Consider the following 24,807-nt stretch of genomic DNA (forward strand, 5'->3'; position numbering starts at 1 on the left):
GTCATGAGAGTTCTTTATTCCTTTCTTTTCTTGTCTCCCATTTTCCACAGCCCATTCATCAATAATAAGGTCATTCCAATTATGATATCACAAGTCATTGATTTTATTTATCTACCTACCATGCGTACCAAAGATCTTGATAATTTCAAAGAAAGAAAGAAGGAAAAAAGGACTCTACGTGGCCATCTTTTGTGTTCCTTCTACTACTTCATCTTAGAGTTCCTGAACCCAAACCTGATACTACTATAGGCTACAATTTCCTTCCTTTTCGAAAGGCAGAAGAGCACACGGCAGTCACCCTATAGCCTTTTCACCTTTAGGGAAAAAGAGACAATTGTTTTCCAGTTAGGCAAATGTAGAAAGTTAATACCCAAGATCATCAAGCACGTTACTGTTGATGGTGGATTTGCAACACTTGGACCATGACCTGTCTAGAAATGCCTTTGGGAATATAATTACAGAAAGATTTCAAAGACCTATTAATTCCTATCAATTCCAATTAAGTTTGATTTTGTTCCTCTGAGTCAAATTGTGTTCAATGATAGGCATAAAATAAATGGATCTTTCCTATGACTCAAAACTGTGTAAGCACTTGTAGGAATATAAAATTGCTTTTCTTACTTTTTCTTCTGACCTATTATTAAACAGCTAAATCAACTTTTGAAATGCCCAGGCTACTTCCCTGAGGGATGAAGATCCACTTCTTGCATCACTAAGACTTAGTGAATATTGGAAGGCCACTAACCTTATAAGTGTAGAAGGCTTAGGACGTGTTGAGATTGTCAAAATATTTGCAGAGAATTCATCTGGATGTGCTTGAATTCCGGGACTGTCACTCTCTTCATTTGACTCCAGGTTTTGGTACTAGACACACACTGGCAGAGTGAGTATCTGCAGACAGAATGTTTCCTGATGCAGCCCCAAATCTAAACAGACAGCCACTCAAATCCAATGCTTAGTGAAGTACCCTTGTCACCTTGGTTTGGGAAGGGTCCCATCACACATGTGCTAGGCTGCTTGTGTGTTCTTTATATGTATTCTATGTAATTTCATTCTAAATATATAACTTCTTTTGCAGCATATGACAATTTGATTACTATAGAAGTGTTTTACCATACTTTAGACTTAATGGCACATTATTTACAAACAGAATTTCCCTTTGGGTAGAGGAAAATTGTAGAGTTAGATAATCCATATTTACATTGGCATTGAATTTCACTGCGACCACAGATTTTGAATACAGGCAGTCTTCTATATAACTATTATGAAACAGACTAGTTTAAGCTTGAATATGTACAATAATGAAAACTTTCTTCTATTTCAAAACATCTGCCATCCAAAATAGACTAGTTTCACCTGAGAATCCTACATTACACTAAGTATTTTTACTTTCTGATGCATGAAAATTCTCTTACACTAAAGTTTGAAATTGTGGTAGAAACTTCTATTTACATGTAAGAGCTTCTAGGTCATGGGCTCTTGTTTTTTGGGAGATTTTTTGATCACTGCTTCAATGTCATTACTAGATATTGATCATTTCAAGTTGTCAATTTCTTCCTGTTTCAGTTTTGGAAGTTTATAGTTTTCCAGGAATGCATTCATTTCTTCTAGGTTGCTTAACTTATTGGCATCTAACTATAGATAATAATTTCTATGATTGTTTCTATTTCCTTGGTGTTAGTTGTGATCTCTCCCTTTCCATTCATAATTTTGTTAATTTGGGTTTTTTCTCTTTGCTTCGTTTAGCCAGTGGTTTATCAATCTTCTTGATTCTTTCAAAAAAACCACCTTCTAATTTCATTGATGTATTCTACTGGATCTCTAGTTTCTATCTCATTGACCTCTGATCTAATCTTGATTATTTCCCTTCTTGTGTGTGGGGTTGGCTTAATTCATTGTTGATTTTCCAGTTGTTTAAAGTGAGAAGAGAACTGATGTATTCTAGATTTTTCCATTTTTTTGAATGAGGCTTGGATGGCTATGTATTTCCCCCTTAGAACAACTTTGACATATCCCATAGGTTTTGGACCAAAGTGTCTTCATTCTCATTGGTTTTCGTGAATTGTTTAAGTTCTTCTTTGATTTCCTGGTTGATCCAAATATTCTTTTTTTTTTAACTTTCTATTTTTTTAAAATTTCTTTTCAGCGTACCAGAATTCATTGTTTATGCACCACCCCCAGTGCTCCATGCAATACATGCCCTCCATAATACCCACCACTGGGTTCATCCAACTGCCCATCCCCACCCCTTCAAAACTCTCAGATTGTTTTTCAAAGTCCATAGTCTCTCATGGTTCATCTCCCCCTCCAATTTCCCTCAATTCCCTTCTCCTCTCCATCTTCCCATGTCCTCCGTGTTATTGATTATGCTCCACAAACATTCTTAAGCAGGGTGGTCTTTAGCTTCCAACTATTTGAATTATATATAAAGAGAGCTTCTATTCTTTTATGAGCAGCATAATCCAAAAGATACACATAATTTTATTCAATAATGCCAAAAATAAGTAACAATTTGAGCGCCTTTTATAGGGAAGAAATTATTAGACTAGTGATCAGTGTTAAAATACATGCTAAGATAACCAATTAATGACGACATTAAAAGAGTTTCAGTAATAGATTTTAAATTGGAGTTTCCCATGATCACATTTGCTAAATCCCTGTTATGAATGTTCTTTCTTATTTCCTTCATTTCCCCATTGATTGTGGGTGTGTGCACGCATGACAGTCTGTGGTCCTAAAGGAATCACTCAGAAATGAAAGACTATAAAAGAAAAATGACAGTTTTGAACCACACACATCTCTGGCTATTTCATATTACCTCATGTATTCCTCGTTAAAATTCTGAATTTTGTAATGATCTCTTCATCGTAAAAGGAGTAAAATGAAGTTTAGAGAGATGAAGGAATTCATTCAAGGACTGCACTGGTCGGTTTCCTTAAGACGCCTCAATGTCTCCCCCTCTTCCTGTGTTGTGCTCTTCTAACCACTGGTTCAGTGGTTGCCTGATGTTTTTTAATGTGTCAACTGTGACTTCAGTTTCTACCTAAGAGGGGTCCATAGTATCTCTCCCATCAAAATGTTATTTCTATGACAGGAAATCTCCTCTTTTTCCCATTTACATCTGCTCCCTGCAACGATCATGTGTAATGACCCCTCAGGTTACAGGGTGAGATGGATAAGTAGCACTATTGTGGATTCAATGTCAATCATGGTCTAGAAACAAGGAAGAATCCTGATTTAAGCTATTTACATGTTGGTAAAACCGAAGGAAAATTATTTAAAATGTTTTAGGATGAGAAAATTCCAGACAACATTAATGTTAAATAGTCCATATATCTTTATTTCCATAAATATTCAGGAAGACGGAATGGGTGTCCATCCATCATTTTATCTTGCATGTACATTTCTACTCAGATGAGGACCCAGAATAGACTTTTCATGTTTTCTTCATGACACTGATCATCATCCCTCTCAGCTCTCTCCTCATTCAAAACTGAGGGGGAAATCAGGATTTCTGTGTCTCATCATTCACTGTGAATAATTTCCCCATCTTGAAAAAATGCTTAGATCTCTTGATCTGAGTTTCTTCTTTTTAAAATCAAAGATTTGGATTAGTCAAGTGAATTCTGCTTTTAAATTATTTGCAGTTTTCTTGTATAAGAATTCCTTTAAAACCAAATTGTTTTAGGTCAAAAACTGTGTCTGAAAATTAACGTTATTTCCACCTTATTAACAAAGTTTTAGCATCACTTGCAATGAGTAGGAATAGGTCAATGATCTCAACCTCCCTAAAGCTTTTCAATAGTCTTTAGTTAAGATTAACTGCTGAATACTCTGTAGCTCATCATTATTTTCCATATACTTTTCCACTGTTCCTTACTTTTTTAAATAACAATGAATTAATTGGTTTAGCATGATCCATTCACAATGTTTGGACACATAGCAAAAAAAGAGGGTGAATATATACAAATTAACCTTTAGCTGTTCAAGCTGATATATTTCCATTTCCTGAGGATTCACTGCCAGTAATCCATGGAATTTGATCAGAAAATGATGAAAATAGGAAAGCTGACCTCATGTATTAGCCACACAGATTGAAGATACAGGCAGCAAAACGTTTTTTGACGGGACAATATTTTTTAATTTATTAATTTATTTTTTTAATTTCTTTTCAGCATAACAGTGTTCATTGTCTTTGGACCACACCCAGTGCTCCATGCAACACATGCCCTCACTAATACCCACCACCTTGTTCCCCCAACCTCCCACCCCCCACCCCTTCAGACCCTCAGGTTGTTTTTCAGAGTCCATAGTCTCTCATGGTTCACCTCCTCTTCCAATTTCCCTCAACTCCCTTCTCCTCTCCATCTCCTCATGTCCTCCATGTTATTTGTTATGCTCCACAAATAAGTGAAACCATATGATACTTGACACTCTTTGCTTGACTTATTTCACTCAGCATAATCTCTTCCAGTCCCATCCATGTTGCTACAAAAGTTGGGTATTCATCTTTTCTGATAGAGGCATAATACTCTTTTGGGACTTCATCAAGATCAAAAGCTTCTGCACAGCAAAGGAAACAGTCAATGAAACATAGAGGCAACCTATGGAATGGGAGAAGATATTTGCAAATGACAGTACAGACAAAAGGTTGATATCCAGGATCTATAAAGAACTCCTCAAACTCAACACACACAAAACAGATAATCATATCAAAAAATGGGCAGAGGATATGAGCAAACACTTTTCCAATGAAGACATACAAATGGCTATCAGACACATGAAAAAATGTTCATCATCACTAGCCATCAGGGACATTCAAATTAAAACCACATTGAGATACCACCTCACACCAGTTTAGAATGGTCAAAATTAGCAAGACAGGAAACAACATATGTTGGAGAGGATGTGGAGAAAGGGGAACCCTCTTACACTGTTGGTGGGAATGCAAGCTGGTGCAGCTGCTTTGGAGAACAGTGTGGGGATTCTTCAAGAAATTAAAAATAGAGCTTCCCTATGACCCTGCAATTGCACTACTGGGTATTTACCCCAAAGATACAGATGCAGTGAAAAAAAGGGCGATCTGTACCCCAATGTTTATAGCAGCAATGGCCACGGTCGCCAAGCTGTGGAAAGAACAAAGATGCCCTTCAATGGATGAATGGATAAGGAAGACTTGGGAGAATTTTTAAAAATCTTCTTTTTTCATCTAAATAATATAATTCATAATAATGATTTTTTAATTTCTAAAATATCATTTAAATATTTGAAAATCATTACCAGTAAAACTGAGTAACATGCATAATCTTTCCCATTATAAAATTATTCCCCAATACTTCTTATAGAATTAAAAAATAAAATAAAACAGCTTGATTTAAGAAATCCAGAATAATTATACTAATGTGATATTCATGACAATCTACTTTTTGCAAATTTTATATAATTGTGTTCATACCGTTAATTTTTTTACCAAATTTATGTTTATTTCCTTCAGATACATAACTCATTTGTGTGTAACATAGAGCAAACTCAAGAATATGGAGAAACAAAGAAACATCTCAGAATTCATACTTCTAGGACTTTCGTATGACCAGAACATGCAAATATTTTTCTTTGTGCTCTTCTTATTCTGTTATGTTGCCCTGTTGGCAGGAAACCTTCTGATCCTTGTCTCCCTTCAATGCAGCCCTCTTTTTCACCAACCCATGTACTACTTCCTTAGCCACTTATCCTCTATGGACATCTGCTACACCTCTACTGTCACACCCAAATTCATTGGTGACCTACTAAGGGGGAAAAAAACCATCTCTTATGGTAATTGCATGTTACAGGTTTTTGCTGTGCACTTCTTTGGGAGTATTGAGGTCTTTATCCTCACAGTCATGGCCTTTGATCGCTACGTTGCCATCTGCAAACCTCTCCACTATGTGATTATCATGGACAGGACAAGGTGCCATCTCTTAGTCTTGGCTGCATGGGCTGGTGGGGCTCTCCATTCTTTTCCTCAATTATTGATGGCAATCCAATTGCCCTTTTGTGGTCCTAATGTAATTGATCACTACTTTTGTGATATCTTCCCTCTGCTGAAAGTTGCCTGCACTGATACCTACATCACTGGGATCCTTGTGGTTGCCAATTCGGGTATGGTCACCTTAGTTACCTTTGTTGTCTTGTTTGTTTCTTATGTCATTATTTTATTTAGTCTAAGACATCACTCAGCTGAAGGAAGACGCAAAGCCCTCTCCACATGTGGGTCTCATATCACTGTGGTCAGCTTATTTTTTGCACCTTCAATCTTTGTCTACCTTCGACCTCCAACCACTTTCCCTGAGGACAAAATATTTGCTCTATTTTATACCATCGTTGCTCCTATGTTCAATCCCTTAATCTATACTCTGAGAAATACAGAGATGAAAAGTGCCATGAGAAATGTTTGGTGTTAAACATTATTTTCAAATAATAAGAATAATGAAGAAACACATAACTAAACACATTTATATAAAAATGGGCTTCATGTGACTCAGCAAGGTAAGAAATATTTCATGGTCTTTATATTCCATCACTCTCATGAATAGAATGTATGAAAGAAAGTGCTAGTAGAAAGAAAGTTAACACAATAGCTAAATGAATCTTAATTCCCACCTACCAGAATTAACTGAAAACTTAATTTTATGGAGTATTCAGGAGGTGTGGATAGGGTCATTTGCAGGAAAAACAAACAAACAAACAAACAAATCAAAACTCTCTGGTCCAAAGCAAACAAGGCAACACTATTTGATCAGTGAATTATCAAGGGAAAATAATTTAATGATAATTAAATTTAATGATAATAGAATGATAATTCTATTAAACATCCTGGACTTATATGCCAGTCCACATAGTGATGCACATTCTGCACTAGATCATAACATCATAAACTTCATCAAGTTTAAATCTGAAATTAAAATCATGACTTTATTTTTCTTATTTTTTTTAATATTTTATTTATTTTGACAGAGATCACAAATAGGCAGAGAGGCAGGCAGAGAGAGAGGGGGAAACAGGCTCTCAGCTGAGCAGAGCGCCCGATGCAGGGCTCAATCCCAGGACCCTGAGATCATTACCTGAGCTGAAGGCAGAGGCTTTAACCCACTGAGCCACCCAGGCTCCCCTCTTACTTATTTTTTATCATCATGTTCCGTTAGCCAACATACAGGGCAACAATTATTTTTTGATTAGTGTTGAACAATTCCTTACTTGCATATAACACCAATCATCATGAGCACCTTTACAATAAAACAAACATTTACTTGTACTTCTAGTAGTGGCATTCAGAAATCAGCTGTGCACTAAAAACATCTGTATAGAACCAGCTTAATCTTTCTTTCTTTCTTTCTTTCTTTGTTCTTTCAAACCTCTCTTAAAGTGGTTCCTGGTGATTAATTCTCCTGAATTCATTTTAAAAAAAGAGAGACTAAGAGGCAGGACAGACTAAGAAGAATTGAGGATGCTAAAATCATAATTGCTTCTTACTGCACCTATTTAACAGAATATGAAATATTCTCCACAAATGTTAAGGGACTGAAAAATAAAATTGATAAGGTAAAAATTGATAAGTAAGTGGAAATAAATGCCCAGCAAAAGACAGATTAAGATATGGTCTAACACCAAAAGCAAGCCATATGTCATTTTCCAAGCATATTTTGGTTGCATATGGATGTTTACAGCTGTTTTATTTATAACTGTCAAACATCAGAAGCAATCAAGAGGTCTCCCCATAAGTGAATAGATAAATAAATTGTGATTTTCTGGTCAAAGCAATATTATTCAGAGCTAAGACCAAGTGAACTAGCAAGCATGACATGATATGTAGGACACTTAAGTGTGTATTACTAAGTGTAAGAAGCCAATCTGAAAAGGCTACCTATTATGTGATTGCAACTATATGAATTCTGGAAAAGGCAAAACAATGGAGACATCGACAACATCAGTGTTTGCCAAAGGTCAGTGTGGAGGGTAGAAAGGATAGACAGAGCTCAGAGGACTTTTAGAGCAGGAAGCACATCTGTATGTTAGTACAGTTGTGGATACATGTCCTTATGCATATCAAAACCCATAAAATGTAGTACATCAAGTGTGACCCTAATGAAAAGAATATCTGGGGAGACAATGACATGTGAGTGTAGGTTCCTTTGATGGAAATGGATGTATCACTCTGGTGGGAGAGGCTGTCTGTGTGTGGGGACAGGGGTATTATGGGAAATCTTTGTACTTTCTGCTCAGTTTTCCTGTGAACCTAAACCTGCTTAAAAAAATAAAGTTTATTGATTAAAAATATACACTATGTCATGGCAGATATATCAAAGCATGTAAGTGGAAGGAAAGAGACAGCTGAAAAAGATTGTCCGCAGGGGGGAAAAATGTAGGAAAGGCCTCTTTTGCATGCTTGATAGGATTCAAAGAAAGGTTGCTTAAGAAACACAGCAAATGTCATTATAGAGAAGATGTTAGACAGCAAGATTTTATTTAAAGGAAGATGGTAAAAGCATGGAAAATATTTTAGAATATGTAAGTAAAATGCAAGAGCTGCAGTCAGTCTTGGGGCACTGTACAAACAAAGAAAGAACAGAAAAAAAATAATGAGGATGATGAAATGCACCAGAGGTGTTAGAGCAGAGAGGGAGTGGGCAGATTGTCTTAGCAGTTACACACAAAGAAGCAAATACACAAAAAAGCACTGTTGTGAGAGTAAACATTTTCTCCTAGGCATGTTCTACCTGTTTCATTACGTAGCTGGATCAAAGAAAGCTGTCCCTGAAAATGAAGAAGTTCAGATATATACACAACAAATTCATTTTAAAGGCCTCTTTAATTAGTGGATACACTTGTTTTCATTGTCATGCTGCCTTAATAATATAATTTCTCTTTAAGAACACTATTAATGATCAAAATTATTATTTGCACATAATATTGACCTAGGCTTAATGATGACATTTTCTGCCACAAATCTAGACATGCATTCCAAGTTAGTGAGACTTTGGCATTCTCTAAAATCAACAACTTTCACAGAAATGACTTCAGACTTCTTACTATGGCTTTCATGTTTAATAAGTTGAGAACAGCATCTTTTTGAATTGAGATATAAATGATGTATGAGATTATATTAGTTTCTTTAACATAATGTATTGAGAAATAGTCACTGCAATAAGAGTAACTAACATCTATCACCACACATAATTGCAAATTATTTTCTTGTGACAAGAACTTTTCGGATGCCAGACTTTCTCATTTTTATTGCACAAAATCCTGCCTGAAGACTTGAAGATGTAGATTATGGAATTACCCCATGTCAGAATCTAGGACCCACCTAGATTTTTCTTAATGGGAAAACTCATGCATATTTTTTATTATTTAAGACTTAAGCTATTTCCAAAATATTTCCATTTCTGTGTTTATTGGTATGACAACTTTGATAAGGGTTGCATGTTATAAGAATGGAAATATAAGGGGCACCGGGGTACTCAGTGGGTTAGGCCTGTGCCTTCAGTTCATGTCATGATCCCAGGGTCCTGAAATTGATCCCTTGGCTGACATCTGCACCCACCTCTCTCAGGGGAGGGTGTCGGGCGCAACTCAGACTCTAGTGTCATGGTGCGCGTGGAGAGTGAAAAATGCTGTGGTTCTGCAGGCTGGCGAGGCTCCCTCACCTTCACTGCAGCAGCCACCCAGACACTCTCAGGGGCGCTGGCCGCTCAGGGACCAAGACCTGAATTCTTCGCCACACTATCTCTGGCTCAGTGCCAGTGGTGGCTGTCCTGGGCCCAGGGACTTAAGCCCCTGTCCCTAACTGCCCTAATTCCCACAATTTCTCCCCATGATCCTTTGCTCTTTTAGAGTGCTTTCAACCAGACTCCAAGTTAATGCTGGTCCCGAATCACAGGGCACTTCCGTATTGGGATATTACTGTCTAATGGGTCGCTTCTGGTGGCTCCCTCCCACTTTTGTTATCTTCTGATATCAGTCCGATGTTCCCACTCTGCTTTACCTGCACACTGGCATCTTCTGCCCCTGTAGAGATACAGAAGTGTATAATTCTAATCTCAGGCTGATTTCATGGGTGATCAGAGTTCTTTGGTAGGTAATCAGCTCATGTTACGGTCCAGGATGAAATGTTGCCTCCTTCTACTACCCCACCGTCTTGTCTCTTCTGGAGATGTTATATTTTTAAGTTAGGAATACATCCCAGAAGAAATGGGTAGAATTTCTTAAACTACACATTTGCAAACATAAATATTTCTTAAATGGTCTATGTTTAAACTCACATGCAGAGCAAAACATCCTATGAAATTCTTCTGTGTATTTACCTGACTGATATTTTTGAAGATAGTAGACGTCTTGGAGCACCTGGGTGGCTCGGTTGGTCATGTCCGCCTTAGGCTCAGGTCATGGTCCTGGGATCCTGGGATCAAGCCCCAAGTCAGACACTGTGCTCAGCAGGCAGTCTGCTTCCCCTTCTCCCTTTAACCCTCCTCCTGCTTGTGTTCTCTTTCCATTACTCAAATGATTTAAAAAAAATCTTTACAAAAAATACTGGGCTGGAAAATGAATCCTAGAAAGAACATCTGGCAAGTAAATAAATAATCTTAGTTTGGAACATTTTTTGTGGGCTTATTATATTACATGTTCATATCTGTTCTCTCAAAATATTGTGGATCATGAGAAAAAATAAATGATAATAAAAGGTTTTTGGTTTTGTTGCATAACATTCTTTCCAGTGGTTATTCCTTCTGACTTGTCCTCGAGACCCTCAGGGTCCCCAAACACACACAGATTTAATCACACACACACAAAAGTACACATACACACATTAGATCTTTATACTTAAAAATAATCCAAATACTTTTTGGAAATATAGTTACATTTAACCAGAGCAAACAGACCTATGAATAAATAAACAGAGGAAATTTTGTGAAATGGGCAGAATCCTTCACCTGGTATTTCAGAGGTTTTCATGGCAGAGAAAAAAAAAAGTATTAGTTTTATATATAAAAAGTTCTAAGAGTTGAAACATCCAAAGAGGATCCTGGCATCCACAGACAGACAGACACTACTGCCTCTATGTGTTTTCTTGGATTTTGCCTTGGCACTGGGGCAGGAATACTGAAGTCAATCAAACTCTGGAAGCAATCCAATCATTCCTCTGAGAAAACACAAGTGCTTGGGCAGAGAGAAATGTCCAGACAAATGGGAACCAAAACACGAAGCTGAGATTGGATTAAATTTTTTCAGGTTCTTCTAGGAATTATTTTTTATGCATCTCCTCTTCATGTTACTTACTAAGATAATTTGCCATTTCCCTTTTATTTTTAATTTACCTATTTGACAGACAGAGATCACAAGTAGCCAGTGTGGGGCAGAGCAGGAGAGCAGGCTCCCCACTGAGCCAAGAGCCAGAGGTGGGGCTCAATCCCAGGACCCTGAGATCATGACCTGAGCCAAAGGCAGAGGCTTAACCCGTTGAGCCACCCAGGCACCTGATGATTTGCTGTTTCCATTCATTTCCATGATTTGTATCACAGGGTTTTTTGATTGAAGTCTGAGCTCTTAGTTGTCTTTTGTTTATGTTTTTCTTGTGTACATAAGAAAGACTCTGGATCTGATAAATAGTGAATTGCCTACTAATTTCTGGCATTTTATGATTCAGTTCCTTTATGGATTTTTTTTAATGGATCAACATGTAGAATAGCAGTGAGTATATTTTAAATACTTTGAGTAACTGACTTTACTTTATCGTTACTAACTTATTTTTATTTCCAATATGAAGTCACGAAGGTTAAAGTCAGAGAATCACTTTAAATCAGATTTTATTATGCAAACTTATTGATGTGTGATTAATTTCCAAATACAACTTGAGTTCATTTATGTGAAGATGCTATCATGAACAAAACTTGGTCTTAAAATTATGGATTTTTTTTAAAGATTTTATTTATTTGACAGACAGAAATCACAAGTAGGCAGAGAAGCAGCCAGAGAGGGAGAAATGGGGAAGCAGGCTCCCCACTGAGTTGAGAGCCCAAAGTGGGGCTCGAGCCCAGGACCCTGGGATCATGACCTGAGCCGAAGGCAGAGGCTTTAACTCATTGAGCCACCCAGGTGTCCCTAAAATCATGGATTTTAACAACTCTTTTGCTATACAGAATGTTTCCTCATGTGGTCTAGCCACCAAATCTGAATTTTCTAATACAAAATTATTAAAATTTATTTTTCCATCACAATTCACAGGTTATATAACATTGTCTTAACTGTGCATGTAACTGATTTTGTGCCTGTAAACTTGTTCTTACCATCTCAAAGCCTATAAAATTTACTATGTTTTTTTTTTAAAGATTTTGTTTATTTATTTGACAGAGAGAAATCACAAGAGAGGCAGGCAGAAAGAGAGGAAAGGAAGCAGGCTCTCCGCTAAGCAGAGAGCCCGATGTGGGACTCGATCCCAGGATCCTGAGATCATGACCTGAGCTGAAGGCAGTGGCTTAACCCACTGAGCCACCCAGGCGCCCAAAATTTACTATGGTTTAAACTTATTTTTGAATGATTAAATTAATATTTCTTTCTAGTTATTAAACTCTTAAGTCTCAAGTTCTGTCACTCATAAACATGATACCAGTTGAACAAGTACACTTTGAGATGGTTCCTCCCTCTCCTGTGCACGTCTACCTGACCCTCTGTTTACTTAAAAAGGTGTTGAGCCCTGAAGTTTGACACCAAGTTTTTCTCATGGCCTGTTTCATCTCTGTATTTCTCAGCGTATAGATTAATGGATTGAACATAGGAGCAATGATGGTGTAAAACAGCGCAAATATTTTACCTTCAGAGAAAGTGGTTGGAGGTCGAAGGTAAGGAAAGTTTGAAGACCCCAAAATAATGCTATCACAGTGATATGAGACCCACAGGTAGAGAGGGCTTTGTGTCTTCCTTCAGCTGAGTGATGTCTTAAACTGGATAATATAATAATATAAGAAAAAACAAAACCGTAAATGTCACTAAGGTAAGCAGTCCTGAATTGACAACCATAAGGACACCAGCATTGTGCTTTGATTGTGCTATTTAGATAATAAGAATAATTGCTTTTATAGTTAAAGTAGAGTTTTCACCAAGGTTCAGATTTTCTCCTAACGATATCAGAATATGGCCCATGATAGTTTCATTAATTCAATCAGATAAATCTAGTCCATTTTAGAATGACAAGTTTTTTGAAAGTTAGAAAATTACTCATCATTGGGACATGCAATCACAAATTGAGCTATTGCTTCATAAGTATATAATGGAAAATATAAAATGGAAAATATAAAATAAAAAAATGGAAAATATAAAATATAAAATACCAAAAAGAGACTCCATAAAGTTCACTGAAACTTAAAAATTTCATTAACTTCAACTCAACTGTTTTTGTTCTCAAGTGGAATTCCACTCATGAATAATGCACGATAAGACTATAGTTAGTAAAATTATTTTGTAGTAATCAAATTATCTTATGCTGCTTGAGAAAATATGGTTTAAGGGTGGAATTAAGCAGAATAAATTTAAATAGCATATAACCACCCCAAAGCACAGTTGGTGGAGCATTCTCCAATGAAAGTGGCATGGTTAATTCACTGATCATTAGATCTCAGTGGCTGTAAGATTGGCTTTAGGTGAAATCAGGAGAGCTCCATCCTGAGGTATGCACTCTGCTGATTCTTCTCCAGTATCTAAAGATAAAATAAAATGCAGTGATTTACAAACCAATTATTCAACATATTTAGGTTAATTCTCTAAAATTGTTTTGAGAATCTCAACATGACTTAGAACATTTTATATATTTGTAAGGGGAGTAGAACTTAATATCCATTGAACCATCGGGGATGTAAGAAGTGGATTTTAAGAAAGAGAGAAAGAAAGAAAGAAAGAGAGGGACAAAGGAAGGAAAAAAAATAAGCATTTTGAAATTCTTTTTTTAAAATATTTTATTAATTTGACAGAGAGAAATCACAACTAGGCAGAGAGACAGGCAGAGAGAGAGGAGGAAGCAGGCTCCCTGGGCATTTCTAAACAGATCTTCACTGAAGGCCTCTGTCTTGCTCTCCATCATATTGACTGAGGTGCCTGTGGGCAATTTCTGGATATAACTTTACTTTTCATGTTTGTGTTGGCTTGTGTCAAGCACTTTCTCAGAAGTCTCCATAATGCTCTACTCAGATAGAGCAATTCAGAAACTCTGCCTGACTTGCACTCATCTTGCTTTCTGATTTAAAATAATACAGCATGGAATAGTATTAAGGTAGTGTTGGTTAAGAAAGGATTCACTAAAAACAAAAACATACATTTACTTGGGCAATTAAAATGGCTATTTGAGAGATACAGATTCAGGTAGAAACCTAAATTGTATTTCCAGGAAATCAAAGAGAAGCAGAGTTATACAGGTGAAAGGCTATGAGTGTCTCATTCAGGTCCTCTATGTAAAACAGAGATGGGAATTAGGGTTACTTGGATTGGTTGTAGTAATAAGCAAATGAGAGTTTGGAGCTTCTTTAGAAGTAAAGGATGCAATGATTCAGGTGTCATGGCAAGGAGGAAGTTAAGTCCAGGCTGGGGCTTGCAGCTCTCTGAAAGTTTCAGAAATCTTCTTGGATTCTCTAATGGGGCCATGCATAAATTCTTTCTCACTTATGACCTCCTGATCCTATTAAAAAAACAAAAACAGAAACAAAAAACCTCTTTTAAATAGGCTTGCTTGTTCCTTTTTCAAAATTCCTTTTATATTAGCCTCAGAAAACTCTGAAATGGAGAAAGACAAAAAGAAACAAACACATGCAAAACAGTTCAATATGCATCATTATCTAGAGTAACCTTCATGGATTGAGTGGATAGATTTATAAAATAGTGATCCACCATCAAGACTGGAGCAAGGGTTATTTATTGCTAGGGACTAACAGTGATGAAATAGATGGCTGAGGAATGGAGGACAGAAGAAAAGGAAAGAAAAATAATAAATAATCCATTCTTTATACACAAGCTAGGGTAAAAATGTTATATCATAAAGTGAGAATATAATAAAATATGAGGCGAAATCAGTATTCAATGACCAACAATTCTGTTTACCATTTGTCCTGGTCCAATGTAAGTTCATTTGTACAGGTTATTTGGTTCAGCCTGAAATGTACACATTGACGTTCAAGGAGCAGGTTTTCCATCATACACAAATCAACACCTGGGTGGCTCAGTGCATTTGGCCTCTGCCTTCGGCTCAGGTCATGATCTCAGGGTCCTGGGGTCAAGCCACATATAGGGCTCTCTGCTCAGTGGGGAGCCTGTTTCCCCTTCTCTCTCTGCCTACCTCTCTGACTACTTGTGATCTCTCTGTTAAATCAATAAAATCTTTTAAAAAATTCCTTTATACATGTTAAACTTAAGGAGATCAAATTTTATAGAATCTTATCAGATACAAAATAATAATGCTACTACTAATAATTAATTTATCAAGACATTATTTTGTGTTTTAAGTTTATTGTATCATTGCATCTCCCAATAGTGAATACTGTGAATTAAGTAATGCTAGTTCTCTGGTTCCAAAAAGAATACAGTCCTCTAGAAGTTAAAAAGATTTGCCCAAAGATCTACTAAATAAGAATAAGGAAAAGAACTGTGTGCCTTCTATGAGTGAAATGAGCTGGTTTTTATATATTTACTATGTACCTCCAGCTTGGAAAGTGTAGTTACCCTGAGGAAATAAGAGATTCTACTACTTCAGAACTCTGTGTTTTACCGGTTGTCCATTTCTACATAACGTGTGCTTTTGACCAAGCTTCACTCAGACCTTGTGTCAATACACAGGAGATAGTTGGTTATAAGTCTACCAATAACACACACAAACATATCAGGATATGCCTTAGAGATGTATACAAGTACTTCAATTATCACCTCAATCCCTGCATTTGTCTCAGTTCATATTAACTCACTCTTCTGAGAATCGATTTTGTTGTATTTTTCTTCTTTTCTAATTCTCTTCTAAAACCATTTGTTTTATGGGTTGTATGAGCTTACTTACAAAACTGAGACTTCAGGTATTTTTGACGATATTAGGTATTGTTTGATAGGCTGGAAAGTGAATTCCAGAGAGAATTGCAAGTGGATAACTAATCTAGGTTCAATATATTTTTGGTGGGCCTACTATAGAATATTTTAATTTTTTTGCCAAAAAAATCTTACATATTCTTGAGAAAAGAAAACAAATCAGAAAAGATTTTGGTTTTGTTGTGTAGCATTCTTTTTGATGGGTAGACTATTTCCTTTGACCCATCCTGAAAACCCTCAAAACTCCTCATACCACACACATAGAGACAAAAATGATCACACATACAAGGAACAAGTATTATGATTCTATACTTTTAAAAATAATCCAAATATCTTTTTTTGGAAAATTAATAGATTAAACCAGGACAATCCAAACTACACTAGACAGACTTAATTCCCTATGAAATAGGCAGAATGTTTTCCTTTGATATTCCATAGGTTTTCATAGATCCGTGAAGGAAAAAAAAAATAATTAGCTAGATTTGTGAAAAGTTATAAGATCAGAAATGCCAAAAGAAACTTTCCTGACATGAAAGACAAGCATTATCTCATTTATGGTTTTGCCTAGACTTCTTCTTGGCTGTTGGGCAGAAGTAATTTAATTGAGCAAACTGTGTGTGGAAACAATACAGTCCTTCTTTGTCAAAGTGCTTTGGCAGAGAGAAACATCTACCCAAATGGGAACCAAAACACTGAGCTGACTGGATTATGTGATTCAAAATACTGGGGATAAAAGAAAATTAAGCTAGTAGCTTCTGCACAGCAAAGGAAACAGTCAACAAAACAAAAAGGCAACCCATGAATGGGAGAAGATATTTGCAAATGACAGTACAGACAAAAGATTGATATCCAGGATCTATAAAGAACTCCTCAAACTCAACACACACAAAACAGATAATCATATCAAAAAATGGGCAGAAGATATGAATAGACACTTCTCCAATGAAGACATACAAATGGCTATCAGACACATGAAAAAATGCTCATCACAGTAGCCATCAGGGAGATTCAAATTAAAACCATATTGAGATATCACCTTACACCAGTTACCACCAGTTCCTTACACCAGGAAACAAAGTGTGTTGGAGAGGTTATGGAGAAAGGGGAACCCTCTTTCACTGTTGGTGGGAATGCAAGTTGGTGCAGCCACTCTGGAGAACAGTGTGGAGATTCCTCAAGAAATTAAAAATAGAAATTCCCTATGACCCTGCAATTGCCCTACTGGGTATTTACCCCAAAGATACAGATGTAATGAAAAGAAGGGCCATCTGTACCCCAATGTTTATAGCAGCAATGGCCACGGTCTCCAAACTCTGGAAAGAACCAAGATGCCCTTCAATAGACAAATGGATAAGGAAGATGTGGTCCATATACACGATGGAGTATTATGCCTCCATCAGAAAGGATGAATACCCAACTTTTGTAGCAACATGGACGGGACTGGAAGAGATTATGCTGAGCGAAATAAGTCAAGCAGAGAGAGTCAAGTATCATATGGTCTCACTTATTTGTGGAGCATAACAAAGAACATGGAGGACATGGGGAGATGGAGAGGAAAAGGGAGTTGTGGGAAATTGGAAGGGGAGATGAACCATGAGAGACTATGGACTCTGAAAAACAACCTGGGGTTTTTTCAGGGGCGGGAGGTGGGAGGTTGGGGAACAAGGTGGAGAGTAATAGAGAGGGCACATATTGCATGGAGCACTGGGTGTGGTGCAAAACAATGAGTACTGTTATGCTGAAAAACATAAATAAATAAATTAAAAAAAAGTAGTAGCACCTCCAATTGCAGAAAATAATTAAAAAGACACACTACGTGGCTGAGAGTCTGCCACTATTCATTCGTTCCCTGATAGCTCCATGAAATGTCCATTGAATTTTTAACCTTTCTGACATTACATATTTTATTACTAATTCATGATAATTCTTAGTGTAAGGGGAAGTTCTGGATATGTGAGAACAAACTATGAAGTCAACAAGAAGAGAAGATAGATTATTGGAATTTAATTCATTGTTTATTTCTTAATTTGTGTGGGTTCATTGCTAGAAAATGGATAAAAGAAAAATAAAGATATAGTGAATCTATGGATTGAGTTGACTCAAACCAGAAAAACATGAGAAAAAATACTAATATGGGGCAGAGGATTATTTTAAAAGGAGTAAATACAGTTTCATAACAAGAAAAGAACAGAGAAAAATCAGAAATACTCCTGGTCTATCCATGAATTGGCAAAAAGTTTTGGAAAAAGAAAATATCAGGAGTTTGACTTACATTTAAGACATGAACACTATGCATAGTGGGGGCAGCATGATAAGCAGGAAAGATAGAAGAAATAGTCATAGTGCTGATAGTCTTTAGAGTATGTTTGAAGAATGTGGACTTTGGTGTAGTTGGTTGAAAGCATCCTAGCAAAGGGGAAAAAAAGTGAAGAATGGTAAGGAAAGAGGAAAGATATATAACGTGTTTCCAGTAGCCATGTGTCCTAGCAAAATCTTCACATGTGTTAGCCAAAGTACTGCTACAACTTCATAAAGTACAATATTATGCATTTCATAGACATTTGAAAAATGAGAATGCATATATAATTAAAGCAAGTTACCAAGACCCGAAGATGAAAATGTACCAGAGTCAGTAATTACGCAGCTCTCCCTGACCCTCCAACCTGTCATTGTAACACCATAATTTCTAGAAATGTAATGCCTTCTGAGATTAGCAAATTTGTCCAGGACCAATTTTGATAAACAACAGAGAAGTTTGGATTTTATTCATGGAAAATATGGTTCCATCTATAATTGTGCTATGATTAAGCATGTGTTTTAGAAAGACATTTCTAGCATTCCTCAAAGCCATTCAACCACATCTGCCACTAGTTGGAAACTTTAGCATGCAAATTGCAATCTGAACTACAGTAACTTTCTTTTTTGATTCTTAAAATGTTAGAGATCATTTAGTCCAACTCCCCAAAGAAAGCTATATATCTTCTACAACATCTCAACTAATAAATGCTCTGGGAACATAGGATCAGAAGTAAAATAAATATCATCTTTACCTGATTTTCTTTTAAAGATTTTATTTATTTATTTGACAGAGAGGGCATAAATAGGGGGAGTGTCAAAGGGAGAAGCAGGCTCTTTGGTAAGTAGAGAGCCCTATGCAGGGCTTGATCCCATGACCCTGAGATCATGACCTGAGACAAGTGAGCCACCCAGGTGCCCCTATCACAATTTTGAATGTGCCATTTTAGACCACACCTTTCCCATGGCAATTCTCATCTCCATGTTTCTCAGAGTATAGATGAGAGGATTCAGCATGGGGGCAATCACAGTATAAAACACAGAGACTTCCTTATCCTTGTTCTCACTCCCGGGAGGTAGAACATAAACATAGATACAAGGCACAAAAAATAAAATGACCACCATTACATGAGAGCTGCAGGTTGAAAGAGCTTTGCGTCTCCCTACAGAGGAGCGTGTCCTAAGATTGTATAATATGAGAATGTAAGAAGCCACCAGGACAAGAAAGACAGCAACTACCACCATTCCTGTGTTTGCAATCATTAAGATATTAACAACATGAATGTCTTTGCACACCAATTTTAAAAGAGGCTTCACATCACATATGTAGTGATCGATCTGATTAGGACCACAGAAAGGTAAATGGAGTACAACCAACAGTAGAGAGACAGAGTGCCAAAAACCCATACCCCAGGCCATGAAGACCAACATGTTACACCTCCGCCGGTTCATGAGGACCATGTAGTGTAGGGGCTTGACAATAGCAACATAGCGGTCTAAAGCCATGGACACCAAGATGAATATTTCCACGCCCCCCAGCAAGTGGACAGTGAAGAGCTGGGCCATACAATTGTTATAGGAAATGTTTTTTCTTGCTGCAACCAAGTCCCTGATTATCCTGGGGACCACAGTGGAGGTGTAGCAGAGATCCATGAGGGAAAGGTGACAGAGAAAATAGTACATTGGTTGTTCAATTAAATGGCTGCAGGTGATCGTGAGTAAGATGATAAAATTTCCAATTAAGATTACCAAATAACAAAGCAGGAAGAAGAGAAAGAACAGTAGTTCTAGTTGCTTATTTCCCCACAGACCCATGAAGACAAATTCTGTGACATTGTTCTGATTTTCCATGTGGTTGGGGTGATTCCAGAGACACAAAAGAAACATAATTTATCTGAAATAATAGAGAACATATGAAATCTTCAATAGCTTTTTAAAGTTTTGAAATATTTACAAATTGAAAAAAAAAAGATGTAGATTATAGAGACTTTGTTACAATCTTTTAAATCCTTTCAGATGAGGGGTGCCTATGTGGCTCAGTCATTAAGAACCTGCCTTCAGCTCAGTTCATGATCGCATGGTCCGGGGATTAAGTCCCACATCAAGCTCCCTACTCAGGAGGAAGCCTGCTTCTCCCTCTCACTTCCCCTGCTTTTGTTCCCTCTCTGGCTGGGTATCTGTCTATCTACAAAATAAAATCTTTAAAAAAAGTTTTTTCAGATCAGAGACATCATTATATTTCAAATAATATTCAATAAAAAGATGTTTTATGTCTGAAACTATTGTAAGCATTTTATATGCACTTAAGTCATAACAACCCAATGGTTACTATTCTGATACTCATTTTACATATGGGGAAAACAAAATATAGATTGCTTCAGTTAATTCCACTAAATCATTAAGGTATTAAGTAGCAACCTAAGATATGAACCTGTATCAGATGCTATTTCCATTCTCTTAACATTTATGCCACATTACCTACCGAACAAATGGACTTGAAGCTGTTTTACACCATCTTAGAAGATAGGGTCTTACTCCATCTCTTCCATTAACTACCTATATGATTTTAAACAAGTCTCATCCCTTCTCTATGCTATATATAATTTAGTTTTGTTTGTTGCATGTGGTTGCCATATTTCTTTTTTATTTCACTTTTTAAATTTCTTTTCAGTGTTCCAGGATTCATTGTTTATGCACCACACCCAGTGCTCCATGCAACACATGCCCTCCATAATACCCACCAATTCTAGTTGATTGACATATATGATAAAATTGGTTTCAGGTACAGAATCAAGTGATTCATTACTTATCATACAACACTTAGTGCTCATCACAAGTGTGCTCCTTAATACTAATTACCCATCCATCTAGCCCATCTCCCTCCAACTTCCCTCCTCACCCTTCATTTTGTTCTCAGTAGGAAAAAGTCTCTTATGGTTTGCTTCCCTCTGTCTCTTTTTTCCCATTTCCTATGTTCATCTGTTTTGTTTCTTAAATTCCACAAAGGAGTGAGATCATATGGTATTTATCTTTTTCTGGCTGACTTATTTCACTTACCATAATAAACTCTAGCTCTATCCACATTGTTACAAATGGCAAGATTTCATTATTTTTAATGACTAATATTCCACTGTGCATACATACTACATCTTCTTTATCTATTCACCAGTTAATGGACATTTGGGAATTTATACATAATATCCCAATCACACAAATTTTTCCATATATCCAGTAGAACTAAAGATATATTCTTGAATTAAGGACAAAATCAAGGCTCTGAATCATAGCAGAGATTGGTTGATAATTAGTTGATAATAGTTTCAGTGAATCTTCTTTTTGACATTTTTGGTCAAGATTCAGAACACGGAGAGGCAGGGAAAAAGGAACTGGGACACAATCTGGAATCTGATTATAAGATGCCCAGTCTATGATAGCAGTTTATTATATACAAGCTTTCCCTTTTTTCTAATCACTTTAAAGACACATTTTGAGGTTGCTGTTTAAAATGCTAGAAGCACTTTGGAGAGCTAGTTATCTTCTACTGACATATTGAAGAACCCAAGGTGATTAATGAATGTCCTGCATGTTTAACCATACAGTTGAGCAGCATAGCCACTTAGATGCAGTAGACCTTAGAGCAGAGAGTGACTATGTTGAGCCATCAACTTTTACCTTAACCTAATGTGTGCCACAGCGCACATAATTTCCTAAAAATCTTAATGTCAATGAATTATTTTAATGGTGCCACTGAAGGAACAGTATGATGTAATGGACAGATTTTTAGTCTAATGATCATGAAGGTGAGTGTCCAAGCTCCTATGTCTTTTTACCTTTTTCTTGTTAGTATGGAGCAATTCATTCTCCCTGGTCCTATTTATTCAGCTGGTAATGGAACCAATCATACTGGATCTGTCTGTCCTGTTTCAAGGGCAAAATAAAGTTCATTTAGAGATACAAAATATAGATGCTTATGATTCTGATATGATTAAGTCTGAAGAAGAGTCCGTCCCGAAATGAAAGGAACAAGTTTTATAAGAAGATAGTTATCAGTACTTACATCAGTTCATTGGCTTTTCCTGTGGATTTTATATTCTTCCACAATGGGATAGTTGGAGAATTCATGTTAGACATACATTGAATGCAAAGAAAAAAAAATGATGTTAGTATAAGTTTGTTCTGGGTTAATAAAACAAAGCTTAACAATATATTTATTTATGTATAAACTGAGACTTTTGAAACTTAGTCCTTGTTTATGTGGCAGATTATGATCAGTTAAAGGATATATATGAACTTACAGACAACTTTTCATAAAATTGTAGAACTAAAGTGTAACAAGTTCAAATTTTGGTTAAGACTCAACATCTCTCAACATTTGATCCAGTATTGCTCAGTTTACAGTGACTGAACATTAGTTGGGAAAACATAAGCCTATATAGGAAAAAAAAATTCTACAAAGCAGTGACCATAGAATTCTCTGGGAATGTTGCCTATGCATAAATATCCTCTGTTCATATTTGGATCATTTTCCTTGTGGTCATTATTTAATCCATTAAATAAAAATCCTGTTTCTCTTTTCTCTCTCTCTCTCTCTATCACACACACACACACACTGTATATATTTATGAACTGGGTTTTTAGAGTAAATTTAGAGTCCACATTTTTACATACATTTTTTTATTTAAAGAATTTTATCAAGAACATCTCCTTAGATTTTAAATCACTTGAGAAGAATCCATGAGGAATTCTTTGCATACACATATTAACTATAGGTTAAAAGGAAAAGAAGTTTCATTAGCTTATTTGGAAGTGGATATTATGACTGAGGACACGAGAATCTATGGATAGTGTAAAAATCCATCAAGGACAATTTGACACAATTTTTCTGGCTTTTTAAAAATATTCATTCATTCATTAATTCCTTTTAGAGAGAGGGAGTGGGAGAACAAGCAAGCAGAGGCAGGGGAAGAGCCAGAGGGAAAAGATAAAGAGAATATCAAGCAGACTCCATACTGAATGCAGAGCCTGCCCGGGGCTTGATTTCAAGACCCTGAGATTGTGACTTGCATGGAAAGTAAGAGTCAGATCCTGAACTGACTGAGCCACCCAGATGCCCTTATTCTTCTGGCTTTTTAAAAGTATTTATTACTTCCAGGGCAACTGGGTGGCTCAGTCCTTAAGCATCTGCCTTTGGCTCAGATCATGATCCCAGAGTCCTGGGATGGATCCCCACACTGGGCTCCCTACTCAGTGTGAAGCCTGCTCCTCCCTCTCCCACTCTCCCTGCTTGTGTTCCCTCTCTCACTGTGTCTCTCTCTGTCAAATAATAAAATTAACTTTATCAATCTATAATAAAGAAAAAATGTGAATTGAAACTTATGAGCACAATTAAGTGACATATTTATACTAAATGTTTAAAAACCGAATGGTAAGTAATAATATATTCTAGGCACTTTAGTAAATGGTTTTCATTTAACAACTATTTTGACTACGCTATGACCTGATGAGCTTTAGTGTTGTACTATTGCCCCTGTTTTGCAAATAGGGAAATTTGAACTCAAGGTTACACAAGTAAGAGAGGGCAGTCTGTATCTAAACCTTTTCAATGTGATTTGGAAGCTCATACTTTATTCATTTTACCTAAATATCCTCTCATAATCCTCTCATAAATAAAAGCTTTAAACCTTCCCTTTGCCTTAAAATTATTGAGATTTTATCTTGAATATCCTGAATGACCTCTCTTAAAAATAACCAACAAGAAAATTTATTCCAGAAGAATTTAAACTTAAAAATAATGACTCAATAAGATCGAGTTTTATGTAAAATAAATTGTTAAGTATCCCAGTTATTTCCCCCAATTTAAACATACATATTTATGCATATATATACATACATTAATATATAAATATACATTACATTATACACATGCACACATACATGCATAGTAATCAGGGTGCTTACTTCTGTGAGATTTTAAATCTCTTTGGAATGTGAGGATGATCCTTCAAGCTGTGTTGTTTTTATTTTAATTTCTGTGCCTGTGCTATAAAATAACAAACACATAAGGAATGTCCCTGACTGTCCTGTGAATCTTCCATACAAAGAAGCTTTCAGGAAAGTGTTACTGGGAATACCTTGAATTAAAAGCACAAGAAGGACCTGAGGGAAAAGCTCCCACAGGCATTTTACAGTGGCCAGTGCATATGTGGTTATAAAAGCTCACATTTTATAAGGTCATATGGATGGGCTTGAGGCTTTTGTCATTTATCTCATGAGAGTTATTACATGAGTGATGTTAGGGCCGATTTAATGTTAAAACCTGTTTAACTATTAGGGCCTACTCCATATTACCTGGGTAGCCATATTGTTGTTTATATGTATAAACTTCATTCGAGGAATAAACACCCAGTAGTTCCTAGTATG

The 24,807-nt window shown here is 36.4% G+C and overlaps 2 protein-coding genes across 3 annotated transcripts; one reads left to right on the forward strand and one right to left on the reverse strand.

The window, feature by feature from the left end:
- Positions 1-5,537: 5,537 nt before the first annotated feature.
- On the forward strand, positions 5,538-6,628 carry LOC123949390 (olfactory receptor 4P4-like). Of its 2 annotated transcripts, XM_046016816.1 has the most exons (2): positions 5,538-6,436; positions 6,598-6,628. In XM_046016816.1, the coding sequence occupies exons 1-2, from the start codon at positions 5,538-5,540 to the stop codon at positions 6,626-6,628; spliced, it is 930 nt and encodes a 309-aa protein (XP_045872772.1). The 2 variants fall into 2 exon arrangements, with proteins under 2 accessions (XP_045872772.1, XP_045872773.1); XM_046016817.1 differs by lacking the exon at positions 6,598-6,628 and having other exon boundaries at positions 5,538-6,443.
- Positions 6,629-19,311: 12,683 nt separating this feature from the next.
- Positions 19,312-20,238, reverse strand: LOC123947940 (olfactory receptor 4P4-like). The gene has a single exon (XM_046014281.1). The coding sequence runs from the start codon at positions 20,236-20,238 to the stop codon at positions 19,312-19,314; it is 927 nt and encodes a 308-aa protein (XP_045870237.1).
- Positions 20,239-24,807: the final 4,569 nt, after the last annotated feature.

Source organism: Meles meles, chromosome 8 (assembly GCF_922984935.1).
Source record: "Meles meles chromosome 8, mMelMel3.1 paternal haplotype, whole genome shotgun sequence".
Taxonomy (NCBI): domain Eukaryota; kingdom Metazoa; phylum Chordata; class Mammalia; order Carnivora; family Mustelidae; genus Meles; species Meles meles.

Bases quoted from the DNA above. Each gene is read 5' to 3' on its own strand.
- LOC123949390 (XM_046016816.1), top strand. From the start codon at position 5,538: ATGGAGAAACAAAGAAACATCTCAGAATTCATACTTCTAGGACTTTCG. The intron at 6,437-6,597 runs GTGTTAAACATT...AGAAAGTGCTAG, and splicing joins AGTGCCATGAGAAATGTTTG to TAGAAAGAAAGTTAACACAA.
- LOC123947940 (XM_046014281.1), bottom strand. From the start codon at position 20,238: ATGGAAAATCAGAACAATGTCACAGAATTTGTCTTCATGGGTCTGTGG.